The sequence below is a fragment of the Haemorhous mexicanus genome, chromosome 1, assembly GCF_027477595.1.
Source record: "Haemorhous mexicanus isolate bHaeMex1 chromosome 1, bHaeMex1.pri, whole genome shotgun sequence".
In the NCBI taxonomy this organism is placed as follows: Eukaryota; Metazoa; Chordata; class Aves; order Passeriformes; family Fringillidae; genus Haemorhous; species Haemorhous mexicanus.
The window spans coordinates 38120574-38137853 of NC_082341.1; the positions used below are offsets into that span (position 1 = coordinate 38120574).

Consider the following 17280-nt stretch of genomic DNA (forward strand, 5'->3'; position numbering starts at 1 on the left):
CCTCCTTCTTCCTCTGCCCCGCTGACCCCGCCCAGCCCCCGGTGCTTCCCTTTAACGCGCGCTCCCGCCACCGCCTCTTGCCCCTCCCCCCTGCCCGGCGGCGCGCGGCCTCCGCCAGCCCCCGCGGACGCGCGCCCGCCCGCGCCCCCATCCCGTCACTTCCCCCCCCCCCCCGCCCCGCTCCCTTGCCGAAACCGCGCGCGCCCCCGCCCTCCCGCCCCTCCCTCGGCGGCCCGCGAGCGCCCGGGATAATTGGCTGGCGGGCGCGCGCGCGGCGCCGGGCGGACGGGTGGGGGCGCGCGCGCGCGGAGGCGGCGGCGGCGGGGGTGCGCGCGCGCGCGCGGCAGCGGCTTCACTTCTCTCCGGGCAGCGGGGGCAGGAGCGGCGGCGGTGGGAGAAGCAGCGGCGGCTGTCGCTGCTGCTCGGGAGAGACGGCAAAGGGGAGAGGAAGCCGAGAGCGAGGAGCGCGGGACAGCGAGCTCATGACTCAGTGAGCGGCTGCAGCCCCTTTCCAGCCCCGCGCCCGGCCGGAGTCGGGGCGACCGCGACGGATTGTCCCGCAGCTTGTGCCCGGCACCAGCGAGAGAGAGAGACCTGCGCTCGCCTGCAGGTAGTAGCGGCTTTGCCCCCGTCCCTGCCGGGGTACCCCTACCTCTGCCCCGGCTGAGCTCCCCGTCTGCCTCCCCTCCCCCCGCCGGGCTCCTACCCCCCCGTCGCTCGCCATCCCTCCCCCACGGCTGCACCCTCTCTCTCCCCCCCGTTTATCTGCGACCCTCGGTCTCTATCTTTATCCTTCATCTTCCCTACCCTCTCCGCATCCCCCTGGTGCTGCCTGGTACCCCCTTGCCCCCCTTGTCATCCTCTGCCGTGCCCTTTCGTAGCAACCGTCCCGGCCACCCCCCCGCCGCCCCCGGCCACCTCGGCATCTCTGGCGGCGCTCCTCGCTCCCCCAGGCTCCATCCAGCCTCCATTGCTCCTCAGCACCCCCACACCCTTTCAGCAACTCTTCCGTGTCCATTTGTCCTGCTCGCCCTGCTGCGGGCGGGAGCAGCGACCACCCCCCCTCCCCACCCCCTCTCCAGCCCTGCTCCGCATGGTCCCCGCGGCACTCTCTGCGCCCCTAGGTCGCTGGGGCTCCGGGGTACCCCCTGCCCCCCACCACCATCGAGCCTCCTGGGATGCGCTATCCCCACAGCCCCCGCCGCAGCGGTGGGCACCCCGGGCTGGAATCCCTCGGGAAAGGCATTAACCCCCCACCCCCGCGCCCCAAGGAGCCCCGCAGCCCAACCCTCTCCCTCTCCGCATGTGCCCCCTACGTCTTCCTCCCTCAGTCTCCTCCTCCTCCTCTCCTCGGTTGTCTCTTACTTCTCACCCTGGCCCGGCCGCCGCCCGCCCGGCCGTGGGAGTGCGGGGGGTGTGTGGTTCTAGGGATGCTCGTGGCCCCCACTCCCTCCCGTGCTGCGGGGGCTTCCCGACGGGAGAGTCGCGCGTGTGCCCACGAGGGGCCGTGGGAGCCCGGGGCTGCCGTCCTGTCCTGTCCCATCCTTCCGGGTGCCCCTCTCAGTGGCGGACCCTCCTCTTGCACAGACAGGGCTCTTTCTGCCTCCCGTCCCGCGATGCTGTGGTCTTTTTGCTCTTTATGGTTTCTAATGAAGATGAAGTAAGGCGGCTGCTGCCATTGCTGCTCGTGGTGGACCCTGCAGAAATACTCAATTTATCTTGGCTTATAGGAAATTACGAGCGCTTTAGAAAGACATCATCACTAGCTCTGCCGCCCTTGGGACCCATCTGCACATAGCCAGAATCTTGCTGTCCCCGACTGGTGGATTTTTTTTAATTTTTTTTTTTTTTTTGGTGGTGTGTGATATCTGATAATGACTAGTGGTTTGGGGTATTTTTGTCTTATTTGTTTTTGTTGATGGTTTGTTTGTTTTTGTTGTTGGTGTATTTGTTTTTATTGTTGTTGTTTTGGTTTTGTTTTTAGTTTGAGGAGGAAAGGGAAGGTGCCGGTGGATGTATTTGACAAAAGCAAAATATTTTGGACACCCTTCACTTCAAATTGATCGTTGTAGTTACACTTGTAATCTCCCTCGGTGCTGATTCATCTCACGTTAAGGCAGAGACTTTTAAGTCCCCCTTCATTCCTTCCTCTGCCCCCTCTGCTCATTTTTCTCTGCACAACAGCAGGGAGGTTAGCAACCCTCGTCTGAATGTAGAATAGCCTGGCAGCCGGGAACCTGGACATCGTGTGTCTTCCCTCTCGCCCTGTGTGACAGTTGCAAACACACTTAGGGCTCTTCAGATTCAAGGAGTATCTTGTATTTCTGTCTGTGTTAGTGGCAGCAAAATGTTTTCTTCATAGTGTCATCCTCTCAGTTGACTTTTTTTCCCCCCATTCTCTTACTTTTTCATATGTTTGTATGTCTTCTAAGTTTGATCCCATTAGACGTGTCTACTTTCAGGCCCCTTAAAACATGCTATTGAGCATCCCTTGAACAAAACTTCCTAAAATTGCAGATATTGTGAGGAGAGGGAATAGAAAGAATTGCCTGGATGTTAGAAAGAGGACCAGGGATAGAAGGAGAAAGGAAAAAAAAAACAAACAAACAAAACACAACACCCAAAAGCCAATCTTCCCCTTCACCCCACCCCAGAAACTAGCCTGACATCGAGTGACAGATTTAAACATTTTCCTCTTGTAAGTGCTGGTATTACATGTTACAGTAATTATATGCTCTGGGCTACTGTTACAGTGTTTGTCTGCTGGATAGTAACCTGAACTTATGAAGTGAATACAGTTGTTTTTTGGATAATAGTAATATTTATAGCCAAGATTACTCATAGCAGATGTCCTATGCATATAAGCATTATTAAATATGCTTTTAACTTTCTGGCCTGCAGTGTTAAAGCTTATGTACATTGTGAAGAGAGAATTTTTCTCTTTAAAATTAGATGTTTTAAGCAAAGGTCAGAAGTAAAATCTAGGGCAAATAAAGGCCAACATTAAGTGTTATAAAAAGAGATGAGGTTGTATTTTAGCTTTATATGGAAGCAAGGAAAATGGGTACTTACTACCAAAATTGCATTACAGTTGTATATTTTGACTTTTCAGAATGTGATACTTTTGTTGTTTATTACCTCTAAGTGTTCTACTGCTTTACCTTGGAATCTCACAACCAGGATTTAAATATCTGAACATCAGCCTGTGTAAATTTATGAACTATGTTAAATGTATTGTTGTAGCTGTACTATAGGAGAAATTGTTCTCTAGGAGTGGACATTTTTTGTATTTTAATTTTAGGACAGAAACTCTGCATTATTTAAGTTACCCTAATAAGCAGGTTAGGTGTTGTGTATTTATATATATTTAGATTCAAAAATACTATTTTCTGTTATAAAATCAAAAATGCAGCTTAAGCTGATGAAGGGAAACTTTAGTCACATATCTATCACTTGGTATTGATTGCTGTTTCTTTTAATGCCTAAACATTTTGAAGGGGTGCTATACTTCCAGAATTCTTTTTCAGTATAGCTTCACAAGATAGACAAAAAAGACCTAATTCCTCCTGAAGTTAGTTGGATCTGTCAATAATGCCTAAAGAGATTATTTTTTCTACTCCATAGTGTGTATTATTTGATAGAATTAGATCTTGGCAAAGGTTTTTTAGTATAGGAGGAAATTTATTTCTATTCTGTAACAAGAACACTTAGGCCTTCTTTAAAAGCATCCTTTTCAACATAACCCTGTTGGCATTGATATTAATTTACTTTTCCTTTGCTGTCTCTTTCCATAAATATGTACAGGGAGATGAACTTTGTTTAATCCATAGCACAAGCATGGTTGAATCTGAGCCTGAAATCTCATTATCCTCCCTTGACCAAGTCTTAAAACATATAATAGTCAAGGTGAATAGTTTTGTTCTTAATTGTGATGATGTCTGTACATAGGTAAGAGGAAAAGCAAGTCGAAGTTCACAGCAATTTGAAACTCTTTGTGTAGGAAAGAGCAAATTCTTCATTCAGACAGATTTGATCTGAAAACCACCCAGATATATGGGGATTGTGTGGGTGTAAGCAAGTAACGTTTGGGCCTGTGTGCTTTTTGTTAAAAATCTCTAGAGAAGGATATGTAGCATAGGTATATAAGGTACAGATTTGGAGTTAAAGACCTGGGTTTCACTTTGGTTTTAATTTGGTTTTGGTTTTGTTGGTTTGGGTTTTTTGTTTGGTTTTGGTTTTTTGGTTTGTTTTTTTTTTTTTTAAATCAGTCAGTGCCACCAGATATGCAAATTCAGTAGGGGCTTTTCATGGACATCTGCCCTTCATTAGAACAGTTTGAGAGTTTGAGAAGTCATGACAGCTGTAACAGTGGGCTTGTAATTCCTCATCTGTCGGCATATTGTTATACTATTTAAAATGAAGGAAGACATTAAAATAGCTAACTAGTATCAGAAGTGTGTGAATAAAGCATGAACTTCTGAAATATGCTGAGATTTCTTGCTGCTCATGTTCTCTGACAGGTTTGTTGCCTCATGTTGCCTGAACGAAATGTCAGGAAAAACTTTGTTATATCCTCTACCAACGTGCTCACTGCTTTAGTAAATACAAACAGTCCTGTGTTAGAGCATTTTAGTTCTGTGTTTCCATCAAGCATGCCAAGATGTGGATTTTGTAATGTGGAAACCCACATTGTACACTTGGAATGAGCCCACAGATTTATTTCATATGGGATAACAGAGAGTCCTAAGATAGTAATAACTCTCAGTTTTTAACTAGCTGTGGTAGATTTGAACTAGTGGCATAGTTGATGGGACAGCTAACTGATGATATTGCTGAGTGGCTGAAAAACATAATTCACAGTGAATGGTTTTACACTTGCTGGATTATGTTTCCCACTTCAGTAACTTCTGGTTTTCATACATATATATGTGTGTGTATGTGTGGAGAGTTTGGCGGGAGGATTGGTTTGTGTGTTTGTTTTGTATTTTTTGTTTGTGGGTTGGTTGGGGTTTTTTGGGGGGTGGCAGTGATATAGGGTTTAAAATTGCCAGCTCCTGAATTGTTGTTAAGATATTGGTGGCAAAACTTTTCAGTACAAGGATTACTGAACTACTGTAACACAAGCATTATTTTATTAGGACCAGGACATATATCCCATGTGTTCTTTCCTTAAGCATGAAAGAAATACAATTAGGCAGTTTCTTCTCAAAAAACTAACTTCATTTGTTTGTCTTTGTTCAGTGCAGCATCTGCCATGTCTACAGAGGGGCAGAGAGTGGATGATAGTCCAAGCACCAGTGGAGGCAGCTCTGATGGAGATCAGCGTGAAGGCGTTCAGCAGGAACAAGAAAGGGAGCAAGTTCAACCCAAGAAAAAAGAGGGAAAAATATCAAGCAAAACAGCTGCTAAATTGTCAACTAGTGCTAAAAGGTACAGTGTTCTTCCTGGTTGTTTCTTCCTTTCTCTTCTTTCAGCTGGCCATCAAATCCATGTATTGACTCAGTATATTAATTTTCTGATTGTTTTATTATAACACTACTGTATCAGTGCAATAACCTTTTGAGACTGGTCACAATAATGAGACCTGTATACTTTTCCCTTTCTTTGTCAGTTTGCCTCTTTCACATGGTTTTAATAGTTACTTGCATGATAAAAGCTGACATTTTTTTATTGCTAATAAAACTCAGACAGTTTTGTAGCCTTATAAAATATATCTCTGTATATGTATGTATGACTGATGTTGAAACTTGTCAGTGTAACTTACAGTTAATTAGCCATAAACATTTCAGACAGTTCAGTAACTCAGCATGTTAGGACTACCATAATACCTATTGCCATGAAGTACTGCCTTTTCTTTTCCCAGATGGTCAGGTCAGAAATACTTGAGTGAACAACAAATGTGTGTTGGTTTCATTACTTGAAACTGTGATCTGTTTTAATACCCATTTATTTTCCCTCCCTTTTCTGATTGAGATGAAAGGTTGGTTTGTAGAATAGCTGTTTAAATTATTCTGTGGTATCATGTCCATCTCCAGATAACGATTGTCTTGCTGAGACCAGACAGAAGGAATTTACAGCTTAGTGTTGCTTCGCTGGTACACGTAGGGTTGTAAGCCTGGGCAAGTGGGATTATAGTGATTGAAGTTAAAAAGCATTCATAAAATAATCTGACAAGAGACCAATTCTGCAGACTGTCCTGATGCAGAATTCCCAGATCTCGTTTCTTTGCTAGTCCAAGGCATTGTAAACTGTAAGAGAAAACACTGGAGTTGTGGTGCTGTGGTAAAGGAGAAGCATCAAGCCCCTGCTGCCGTAATTTATAACATATGCATGTAGTCAGAGTCTGTAAATAATACTATATAAACATGTGCATACATCTAGTCAGGATTCAAGTCTTTGTTTTGCCTTGATCTGTCCCTTACCAATTAAATCCATTTCTAAAGTATCTTTAGATTCTTTAGTGAAGATACTAAAGTATCTTTTATCTTTCCAGTGAGGTATTGTCATGTCATACTTTTCTTCTGCTGTAGATTCCTTTCTTACAGCTAGTTTTTCTTAATTTTTATTCCCTAGAGAAATACTGGACACACATTCCTACTGTGATGCCATTAGGAGATTACCTGGTCATATCACTTACAGAATGGCCAGCAAAACTTGCCTGTGTTTCCTTTTATGACAAGAATGGAAAAAAACCCCACCCAGCTTTCAGTAGAAATCATGATGTTATTAATGTAGTTAATCCTCACAGCCGTTATGGTTTCTGGTCTTCTTCTCTTTCGTCTGCTTCCTGCTATTACTATTTTTTAAAAATTAGAAATATTGGATTAGTCATGACTTTTAAGGTCGTAAAAACAATTTCCAGCATCTTTAGAAAGCAGTCTGTGTATTCTGAACTTTGTACAATGCCTGGTGTAATGATGCTAGGATTCTGACAAGGGCCTGTGGACACTATCCTATTAAAAAATTAATAATGATATATCAGAAATTGGTCTATTAATCTTAGCTTTGTATCTTCAAAGCTTAGAGCTTTTATCAACAAGCATTTTACAGCGATAAAATTACTTAAACCTTTTAAAGTTTAATCATATCTGCTTATGGTTCTGCTGAAACTAATTATGCCATCAGTTGCTGACTTCAGTACATTTGCCAGTTAGACTCTAAAGCTAGTTTCACATGTGTAGTAATATTGATTATACATTTTAGAAATATATATTTGATTATACATTTTAAAAGCTGACATGACTTACAATAGTTGTGTAGATATGTGTACAGTATTTTTGCAGAGAAATGTAATTTAGGAGTGCTGGTTGTTACAGCACTTTCTGGAAGGGTTACAGAAACAGTTGTTGTAGTAATGGGGGTTTTTATTTGTATAATTTTTTTCCTTTTTGTCTTTGAATATTCAGTAGTTTGTAATTGTGTTAGAATTGGGATTACACCTTCTCTAATCTAGCCAGGTTTTCATATTGCAGGTTTTTTTTTTAATGCTTTTTAATTAAAATCAGTTATGTCTCAAGAAAGCTAAATCAGAAATTAAAGTAGAGGCTAAAAAGGAGGGGAGTAGCATAAAGGAAGGAAAAATGTCTTAAAGTCCACAATATGTAATAAGTATTCCAAAAACAGTCTGTGTAAAAGATCTTCATAGTAGTATTGTTATTTTAGTTCATTATGAATGAGAAAATGCAGGTTTAATAAGGCCTTACTCTGGTACCTTTATTATGGTGAAAAGAGTCAACTCTGCTAAACAATCAGTAAAAACACTCAAACAGCAGAGCGTAGCACAGTTGTGGCTTTTGTCAAGATTCCTTAATTCCTGTTAGAAGTTTCGAACACCAGCAAGTTCACTGGAGCTAAAGTCACAGACTACAGGCTTGATTCTCACCTGAGTTTGGAAATCCGATTTTCTCACTTGGAAAGCTTTTTTGTGCACATGGAATTCTAGCCACAGTTTTTTCAGATTGCATTATGATACCTACTTTATATGGAGGAAGGTTTGTGTCTCTCTATTTGGAAGACTCCTGTTTTGCTTTCCATTTGTGTGTTTGTGGATTCAGTAAGATTTAAAGAATTTTCAGTAGCATGAGATTTTATAATAATCAAGATTTAGCAGTGTGCTGACTTCTGCTTCTGTAATTGTAAACTGCTCCCTGTCTTATGTATGAATATACTGTTCATGCAGCTTAACTGCTTTCCAAAGTGATCTGATTACAGAGGCTATGTGAAACCACTCATATATCTATTTAAGTAAGATTTTTACTATTGAGATATGGAGGTTCTTCTGTTAGCATTGCTGTGGATGGCATCAAGAAGGCAGAATGCCATCACGTGGTGTCCTTCTCTGTTAATACTTCAGGACTAGCTGCTATACAGGTGTAATAGCTTGCAGCATATGTTGTGCAGTGTACCGGTCCTTCAATTTTCCTCACCCAGAGGGCATCACCTTAAATAGCAACCTTTCTTACCCAACATGTCAAGATTGAGAAACTCGCTGCATATCACAATTACAGTTCAGACATGGAATTGAATTGCTGTCCTTGAAAACAGCAGGCATCTTGTTACCTCTTAAGTAGCAATTCTTAGCATGACCTTTGGATTGAGAGAAGCGTAACCATTCTTGGCTGACATAGTAGCTCAACAAATAAATGTATTGTTTTGCTTGGTTCCTGAAGTTGCTGGTTGAAAATCTCTAAACCTTTATGTCCAATCCTGAATTTTTTTAGTATATATCTGTGCCTACAAGGAATTGTGAACTGTACAGCTTTAGTTGTAATCTTTTCATTATTCAAAGAAGTTGCAGCCTTAAGGAGGAGCAAATAAGTGATAGATTAAATTGATTTGAAATTCAACAAAACTGAGCATTTCCTGCCTTTCCCCCCGTTTTTTTTTTTTTCCTGTGAGGTTTTTCACAGAATCTGGAAATATTTAGCATGTTGAATTTGACAGCAAAATATAGAGTGCTTTTTCTTACAGGAAATATCCTTGTCATTTATCCATCTTTTAATAAGTAGGTGAGAATATTTCTTTTCCTCCAGTATGAACCTAACCATCTTTAGATCAATTTCCTGCTCAGTCACAATTTATTTAGTATTGAAATACATACCAGTGACTGCATTTTTAAGTATGTTCTAAGTAGTATATTTTTCAATATAGGGTATTGATTCATCTGGCTTTTATGGGTAGAGAGACGTGTAGTTTAGAAAAGCAGATGTGGTAAAAAGAGTTTATTGTCATCTAGTCCTTTATTTTATTTATTTTCCTAGTAATAATGTTGGGAAATTCTCTAACATGTTAGCTTTAGAGAATTGTTTCATGAATGAAAGAATTCAGTCTCTTTTGGCTTGGTACAGTAGTAAATATGTGTCTGTGAGAATTAATAATATTTGAAATACACAATGTACTTTCATGCTTCTGAATTTACAAGTAGATTAACCTTTGCACCATTACTGGAAGGCAACTGTGTTTGTTCTTTTCTGTTAGTTAAATGGAGGGAATTTTATTTTTTTTAATATGTGTGTGTATATATATGAGAGAGAAGAGTCAGATGACTCCTCAAAAGACCAAACAAAGTATCAGATTTGACACTGCAAATTAAATGTCTTATGTGTGCAGCCCAGGGCTTTGATTATCAGCAAGGGCCTCACCCCCTGCCATCGCCCCCATTATCCAAAATGTAATAAACCAAAATGTCGTTAGTTTAAATATAAACTGGATATATGTAATGATTTTAATTTAGAGGGTTTTTCCTCTCTGACATTTCTAAACATAACTGTTATTGAGGCAGAAAATCCAAAGAAACAGATGCCAGAAAGAACCCTGAAAAAAAATGTTTTGTTGCCAGAGGCTGCATATTCTCGCGGTGAATCCTCTGTGGTCAGCGAAGGAAACGAGGCACATCCTCTCCTATGGCAGATTCTGGGGGCAGCTCAATGGGAATAGAGGCGAGTGCCAGAGCACGTGCAGACAAAGGGCAGCTTGCACACTGGAGGTCTCTATCAGTGCAAGGCTCGCTGGGATGCTGTCCGATGATTTAATTGTAACTTTGAATGCTGTGACATGTGAACAAGCTATGTGTCAGCTGTTCTACAGAAACTGTTTATGAATGAGCTCTCAGCGTGAATGCAAGGTAAATTAAGGTTGCAACAAAAGAAATGTAAGGTGTATAAATTAATTTTAGTTTGGGACACCACAGAGCAGGAGAATAAACATGGACAGCTTGCTGAGGAGCAATTGGTGGACAGTATTGTACTAATATGTTTATCTTGTTTGTATAAAAATAATCATGAACTAAACATCTTTGTCTTAGATGTTTGCGAGAGCAATGATGAACATTTTGAACATTAATAGACAGTTTTTACATCTTTAGGCGGAAAGGTGGTTTGTCTGTGTCTGCTCAGTCATAGAATAGGTTGATAAAGGGCCATTTTAGTGCTCTTGGCATTAGCAGTATTGGGTTGAACTAGAACAGATGGAGAAAATGAGAGTGTTTTGTTTTCAGAATGTAAGGAACATGGGTTAGGATTTAGGAGCAAAAATGTAAAGTTTTTGATCCAGGACTGACATTGTTGAAGTTGTCAATCCATTCTCGACGTGCCTCATACTCACTCTAATGCCATGAAATATTAGCTGTTTTTACTACTATATGTAAAACAAAGGAATGATCTCTGACTCCAAAAACAAGTGCAATGCCATCATTCTGTAACTTCAGAAAAGGCTGAGAAAGCAAAACAACTCATAAACCGCAAAACGGAAGTTTCCATGCAGCCTAGGTTTTCTGTAGTTTGAATTTGTGGTACTATAAATTTCAGAATCATGGCAGAATTTTGTAATATACAGAGGAAATATTTTAAGCATTCCCATAGTTATAAGATCTCTTTTCTAAAAGTTGTGATTTGTTAGGATTGTTTAAAATGGGCTAACTTTTAAAACAACATTTTTGTTGTGCTTAAAATTCACTAATTAAAAAGGAGATGCCTTGATTAAGCAGACTGTGCCTGTATTTTTATAAGAAAGTGATGATATTTATTGGAGGAATTTTGTATGCTGGAGGTACAAACTTCTCAACGAGTAGAAAAAGCAAGTAAAGATCAAATTGTTTCCCCTCTATAGGAATAACTTTGTGTGTTTGTGTGTGTGTAGGGTATACACCAGCTCTGTATGTAGGGTATATGCGCCCAGCTGGATCAGCTGTTCAAGGACTTGACTTGGAAGCATCAGCTTGGGAATGTCCAGAAATCCTTAAAAACAAAGTTGCTCTCCCTGGAGTTAAAACTCTGGCAGGATGCCTGTCATGTCTTTATGGGTGACCTGGAGGATATGGCAGAATCACTCTAAAGTTTTGAGATGGCACCAAGTTGGGTGAGAGCATTTGGTGCATGCAGGGGCATTTTATATTATATATGCCAATATACCTGAATGCTTATTTTGATCAGCCATTTACTTTGCCTGTATTTATATGCATAGAAGTTAAAAAAAATCTAAGCATCTGGAAGAGTATTTTTATCTTTTCAATACTGTCATCAGGTCTTAATAAATTATTATTGCCTCTGCCTACAGATCTTGCCCACATTCAGAATGTGAATGGTACAGGCTTCAGTTCAGGCCAGTTCTTTACTGCTGTTGTTTCCATTTATTCATTAGAGCCATAAAATCAGTTCATAGTGGCATAAGGGGAATTTTGATAATGGCTGTGAGGCTCCTTAACATGCAAGATTGTGTTTGGATTGTAGCATTATATAAAGAATTAAACTGCTCTTTTTAATTTATATATGCCAATATACCTGAATGTTTATTTTGATAAGCCATTTTCTTTACCTGTATTTATATGCAAAATGGGTAGCAGTCCTTTTTAACAAGATATGTCTAGGTCAGGCCTGAACCTTTGGCTTGTGGCTTGAGCACCTATCTTAGGAATTTGAGTGGTATTATTTTGTTAATATTTCTTTTTTAGCGTAGGGAATAATAGAAATAGCAATCTGCTCTGTGCATGAAATCTTGTGAAGGAGAAGGCAAGAAGAAACTACTGAAGATGTATTGAATTGTTTTTCTTTTCCTTCCTCCTTCTACATGTTTATGTTTTTGCACTGAAGTAGCCTATGAAAAAAGCCTTGGATATAGTTTATGGGCAAGGTGGCATTTGCAGTCCTGCTTATGGCATCATAATCTGGCAAGTCTTTGGGAACTGTAAACTCCTACGAGTTCCTTTGGGAGCTCTGTATCGTATTCTGCATACTTAAATTTCTTCAGAGGTCAAGATGCTGGCTCTCATGCAGATGCTGGTGTAAGGAAAAAGAGCCCCCATTGCCAGCTGTGGCAGAGATCAGCTATTCAAGGACTTGGCTGGGAAGTGTCAGCCTGGGAATATCCAGAAATCCTTAACAACGAAGTTGCTCTCCCTGGAGGAAGAACTCTGGCAGGATGCCTGTAATGTCTTTATTGGTGACCTGGAGGACATGGCAGAGTGCACTGAGAAGTTTTCAGATGACAAGCAGTTTGTACACACCGGGGCAGGGCTATGGCTCAGAGGGATCAGGCCAGGCTGCAGGAGAGGATTGACAGAGAACTCATGAAATTCAACAAGGACAGATGAACACCACGGATGTGGGGAGGACTTACCCCTTTCTCAGATACACACTGGGGATCATCTCTGCTCAGAAGGATGTGGGGGCCTTGGCAGACAGCAGTCTCAGTGTGAGGCAGCGACAAAGGCTGAGCTGCCTCCTGGGAGGTATTAACAGAAGCATAGTCCGTAGATAAATGAAAGAGATTTATCTGCCTTTACTCAGCTCTCATTAGACTGTATCTGGGATAGCATTTGTCCCCTTAGTAAAAGAAGGCAGGTATCAGAGCAAATCCAGCAGCAGGTCCCCAGGCTGACCAGGGAGCTGGGGCACTTCCCTTTGGGGGCAGCAGATATCAGCCCTCCAGTAAATGTAGGAGGTTGTGAAGTCCTGGGTGAGCTTATTCTGGGCAATTTTCCTTTGAGTTGGGGGGTTTTGCCCTGCTAGTATAATACACATTATTAAGAAGCTAAATATTCTGGAGGGCAAGAACTGCAAGACATATAGTCAGAGGGGAAATAGAGAAAGAGGGTATTTGAGATATTTAGTAATTGTGTAAGTGAGCCAAGGAGCTGAGATTCCTGACCTGTGGAAAAAGTGTGATTTTCTTGGTGGCTGCTCATGGCATTTTTTCCATATTGGATGTTCATTTTTCAGAAAATATTTGGGTGTTTTTCTGCATATTATTGCACAGTTTCATGAAACATTATAGATCAGCTTTCAGTCAGAAATTCTAAGAATTATATTTTGTTACTATTGATTGATGTAGAAATGTTCATAAAGTTGAAAGAAGCAGATTGAAAAAAAGCCCTGATAGTATCTTTTTTTTCTTTTAAGAATTCAGAAAGAACTTGCAGAAATTACATTAGACCCTCCTCCGAACTGTAGGTAAGTTCACCTGGATTTTATTAATTTGGAATATGGAAATGAAATGTATGGAACTGTGGAAATTGCATAGGGCACTGAAGTAAATTTTAGTTATTCCTTTGTGCTGATCATTTAGTAATTTTGGAATAAAAGCTGATAGATAATATGTTGCCTACGCATAAAGAATTGATATGACATACTTTCTGGTAACCAAAGTAGTGGCATAAATGGATGAACTCTGTGATGCATTAATAGATACAGGACAAATATCAAATCATCCTTCATTTCAGATATTAAATCAATAGTATTTTGTTTGATTCTGTAAAATGTAATCTTGGTGGCAGTTGCTTGGTGTATTTGGTTCCTTTCTTTGCAACTTGTTAATACACTGTGAATATAATGGAGAATGGACAATGTTATAGGCACAAACTGTTAGTGTTATAGGCACAAACTGTGAGTAATTTTCTGACTGTGTTTGTGGCAATCAATTGTGATATTCAATGGACACTTCCTGAATTAGAGTATAGCTTCATATAGACTTTCTGAAAATGACTGTGTGCTTGTTTGGTTTGGGTATTTCATTTTGTTGTGGTTTGATTTGGTTTGGTTTGAGGGGTGGGGGGCAGGTTGAGCTGTTTTTTTGTCAAGTATATTTCCTTCTGTTATGTTTAAAATTGGCTTTGAAATGACTGATGAGGTAGACCTTGAAACCCTCACTGTCTGGTGGCTGGGGCTGTGTACAGTTGTTCTCAGATGGCTGTCTCGGGCTTCTTATCTGTCAGCTTGTGACATATGGTCAGTGTTGGAGCTGGGCCAGGGCTGCACATTGCTGTTTAAAGAAGTCCCTGCTACTGCACCTCTCACGGTGACGGGGATAAGAGTGCAGAATAAGAGCTTCCACCCAGTCCTGCCAACCCATTTCAACTGATGTGGTTAGTAGGTTTCATTCTGTTACTGCACTAAAAAGAAAGATTGATAGAAATGGCTGATTGCATGCAGCGTTTATAATGAATCCCAGTATGTTTCAGTATCGAATTAACTAAGCAACTGGTAGTAAAAATGACAGTCAGCTTTATTGTTTTGGTCTCTTGACAAAAGTATGTGTAAGAAAATACTCTAACAAGATTTGATGTGGTTGTGCTGGATCTCAAGATATAAGTCAAGTGGCTGTGTACCAAGGCGCTGCTTAGTGAAGTAGCCTTGCAATAATAGCGTTCAAAGAGTATTTCAGTCAATTAGGATGAACAGTTTTTTGCTGGATAAAACATTTTAATAGCTAAGCTGTTCTGTCATGCTTACGACTGTGTGTGAGTCTTCAATCACATCAAAGCTGTTTCATGTGGCAGATTTTACTTCGGTGTTGATGACTGATGCCTATTAGCGGATTGATTTGCTGAGATGAATATGAAACTTCAGTCTGTTGTAGAAGAATGGTTAAGTCTTTGAACTGAGAGTGAAAGGCTTACAGGTTTTTACAGCAGTGTCATTTTTTTCTAGTTTTCTGAAGCCTTCTCTTTATAACAAAGCAGTTGGTTGTTTCAGTATACAAGATACTATAATATTTGTTTTTTTTTTTGCTAGCTAGTGTAAAGTAAGCATTGACTGTCTGAGTGGAAAGCCCTTAAGTGACTTGCAATTTACAAAAAAAACCAAGTAATCTGGAGGTTTCATGGGTTTGTTGAATTATTTACACTAATGATAAAACAGCAATAAAGTGCGCTCCATGATGCTGTTTTGCAAATCACATCTAACTTCATGTGGCTGCTGCTTTAATACACTTCTTAAGATGCAGAATTACTTCATGTTGTGATAGATTGATAGATAACCATTAGTAACTTTAATATCAGCAAATATGTTTTTATAGTCAATGCAGAATCATTTCATTTAGCTTATGCTTTGTTGACATAGTCTAAACAGTGTTTTCATTTGAACTTTGTCTATTTTCTGTTATAGTTAAACCTTACAAAATAAATACATCAGCCAGGCATGATTCTTTAGAATAATGAGGAAAGCTGAGCTATTGTACAGTAAATCTTAAAGTACTGATAGATCCTTTCTTAGTTTTAGTGAAATTTAGGTCATTGTTAAAAGTCATGTTAGCTTTTTCTATTAAAAAGCCTAACCATATTTCATAAAGGTAAGTTCATTCCAGGTATAGGTTGCTTGAAATGGTTGTGATTCCATCTTGCTTTCACTGTATGTACTCCTTCATATATAAAATAAATAATGACTGGGCAATAGGAATGTGATAATTCTGAAAACTAAATGTCACAGGAGGTGTGAAGAAAGTATTATTCAAGAATACAGCTATCTTAAATAGCTACTTGGGAAGTTCTGATAGAAAAGCTGTTGAGCTGATTTGGAACCTAGGTGGAGTATTGCAAAAAAGAAAAAAACAAACAAACAAAAAAAACAATTTGCAAGACTTTTCATTAACTACAGTTAACTACAGCAGGCCAAAGCTTCAGGTTTCTTCCATTCATGAAAAAAGCCCCAAATGGAACAGTATCTGTAGCCCAGTAGCATCCCTCAATCGCATAGCAGGCTACACAGTCACTACAAGCTCCAAGGCAGCTGCGGCTTCCACTGCTGCAGCAGCTGTGATATTAACATTTCCCCTGCCTCATCCCTGTGAAGAGAATAGACTGTATGATCTTTGTGTTTGTTTGGAAGACAAAAAAAGTCTTGCTCACAAATGTGCCTTGGAATTGGCGGATTATCACTGCTGGGACTTGCAGTGTCTTTCCAAAACTGTGGAAAGCTGTGGGTTTCAGAGTTCCTAAAAAATCTGTCACTTGGGATTTAAAAGAAGATTTAATACTATAAGAAATTAGAGTCTCCTGCCTCCCTGCTTCCTTTTCTGTAGTTTGGGTACTGGGCAATGGAGTGAGTCCTCTTGGCTCCACAAACTTTGGCTCCTTCCTCAGGACTGAGAACAACGTATAATGTTCTAAGTGTAAAAAAGCCAAGCTGGAGAGGGGGGTGGGGGGGTGTGGGAGGCGAGCAGTGTAATCATTGCTATTTTTGGAGGAAGGTATGTCATAAAAAAGCCTGTTATACTTCACATTTAACAGAAAGAACTGGATGGTTTTCAGTATGTGTTGTCCCATCCCTTCCCCTCTTTTACTTTTGCATTGAGCTGAATTTACTGGCAAGGACAGTCCTGAATTCAAAGCGGTACCATTTATGTTTTAAATCTGCAGCATTGTGAAATTTCAGTTTGTCAGGAGATGGTATACCTAAATTGTAGACATTTGCCACTCCTGTCTTTTTTTTTCCTCTCATTGAAATATCAAAGCTTGATTGCTAGAAATGGCACACATATTATGCTCCTGAGTAGTGCAGAGTATAGCTTTTCTCACAGGTGATAAGATCCTCATATTTAAGTGTCATTTTCCTATATTGCCTTACTGAAAGAGGGGAACAGTTGGAAATACTTGTAGCTAAAGTAATGTCTTTTCATGCTTCCCCATATTTTCGGCTGCATTGTGCATGAGACAAATGATTTCATAGAATACAACTTCTTGTATAGTATTTCCCTTCTCACTGGCAAGAGGACAACATCTCTGTGACAACTTATACCAATTGCTTACATGGGAAAATAATATTTGGAAAGTATTTCATGTATTTTTAGCTTCTTTCAATGTGAACTTAGCAGCTGGAAGCAAGGAGAGCCAGCGTGAAGTGAATAGCAGCTCTCTGTGGACACCACTTGGAGCAACTGTTCAAAATTTTCCTATTAAGTCCCCGATATTACCTATCTTCCCCTTCATGTTTTCTTTTGGTGTTCTCTGGTGTACTTTTCATTATTCTTCACTTTTCTGCTTTTCTGTGTATTTACTGCTATTCCTATTAT

At 40.5% G+C, this 17280-nt stretch overlaps 1 protein-coding gene across 2 annotated transcripts in view; it reads left to right on the plus strand.

Annotated features, from left to right (window-relative positions):
* The first annotated feature begins 327 nt into the window (after positions 1–327).
* Positions 328–17280, plus strand: part of LOC132327224 (ubiquitin-conjugating enzyme E2 E2) — a 202039-nt gene continuing 185086 nt past the window's right edge. The window contains exons 1-3 of one of the 2 annotated variants that reach the window (XM_059846192.1): positions 328–610; positions 5247–5430; positions 13395–13445. In XM_059846192.1, coding sequence (XP_059702175.1) covers positions 5255–5430; positions 13395–13445 — 227 coding nt within the window. In that variant the 5' untranslated portion in view covers positions 328–610; positions 5247–5254. Of the gene's footprint in view, positions 611–5241; positions 5431–13394; positions 13446–17280 lie in introns of both variants that reach the window. The other variant, XM_059846183.1, reaches the window with a different exon arrangement.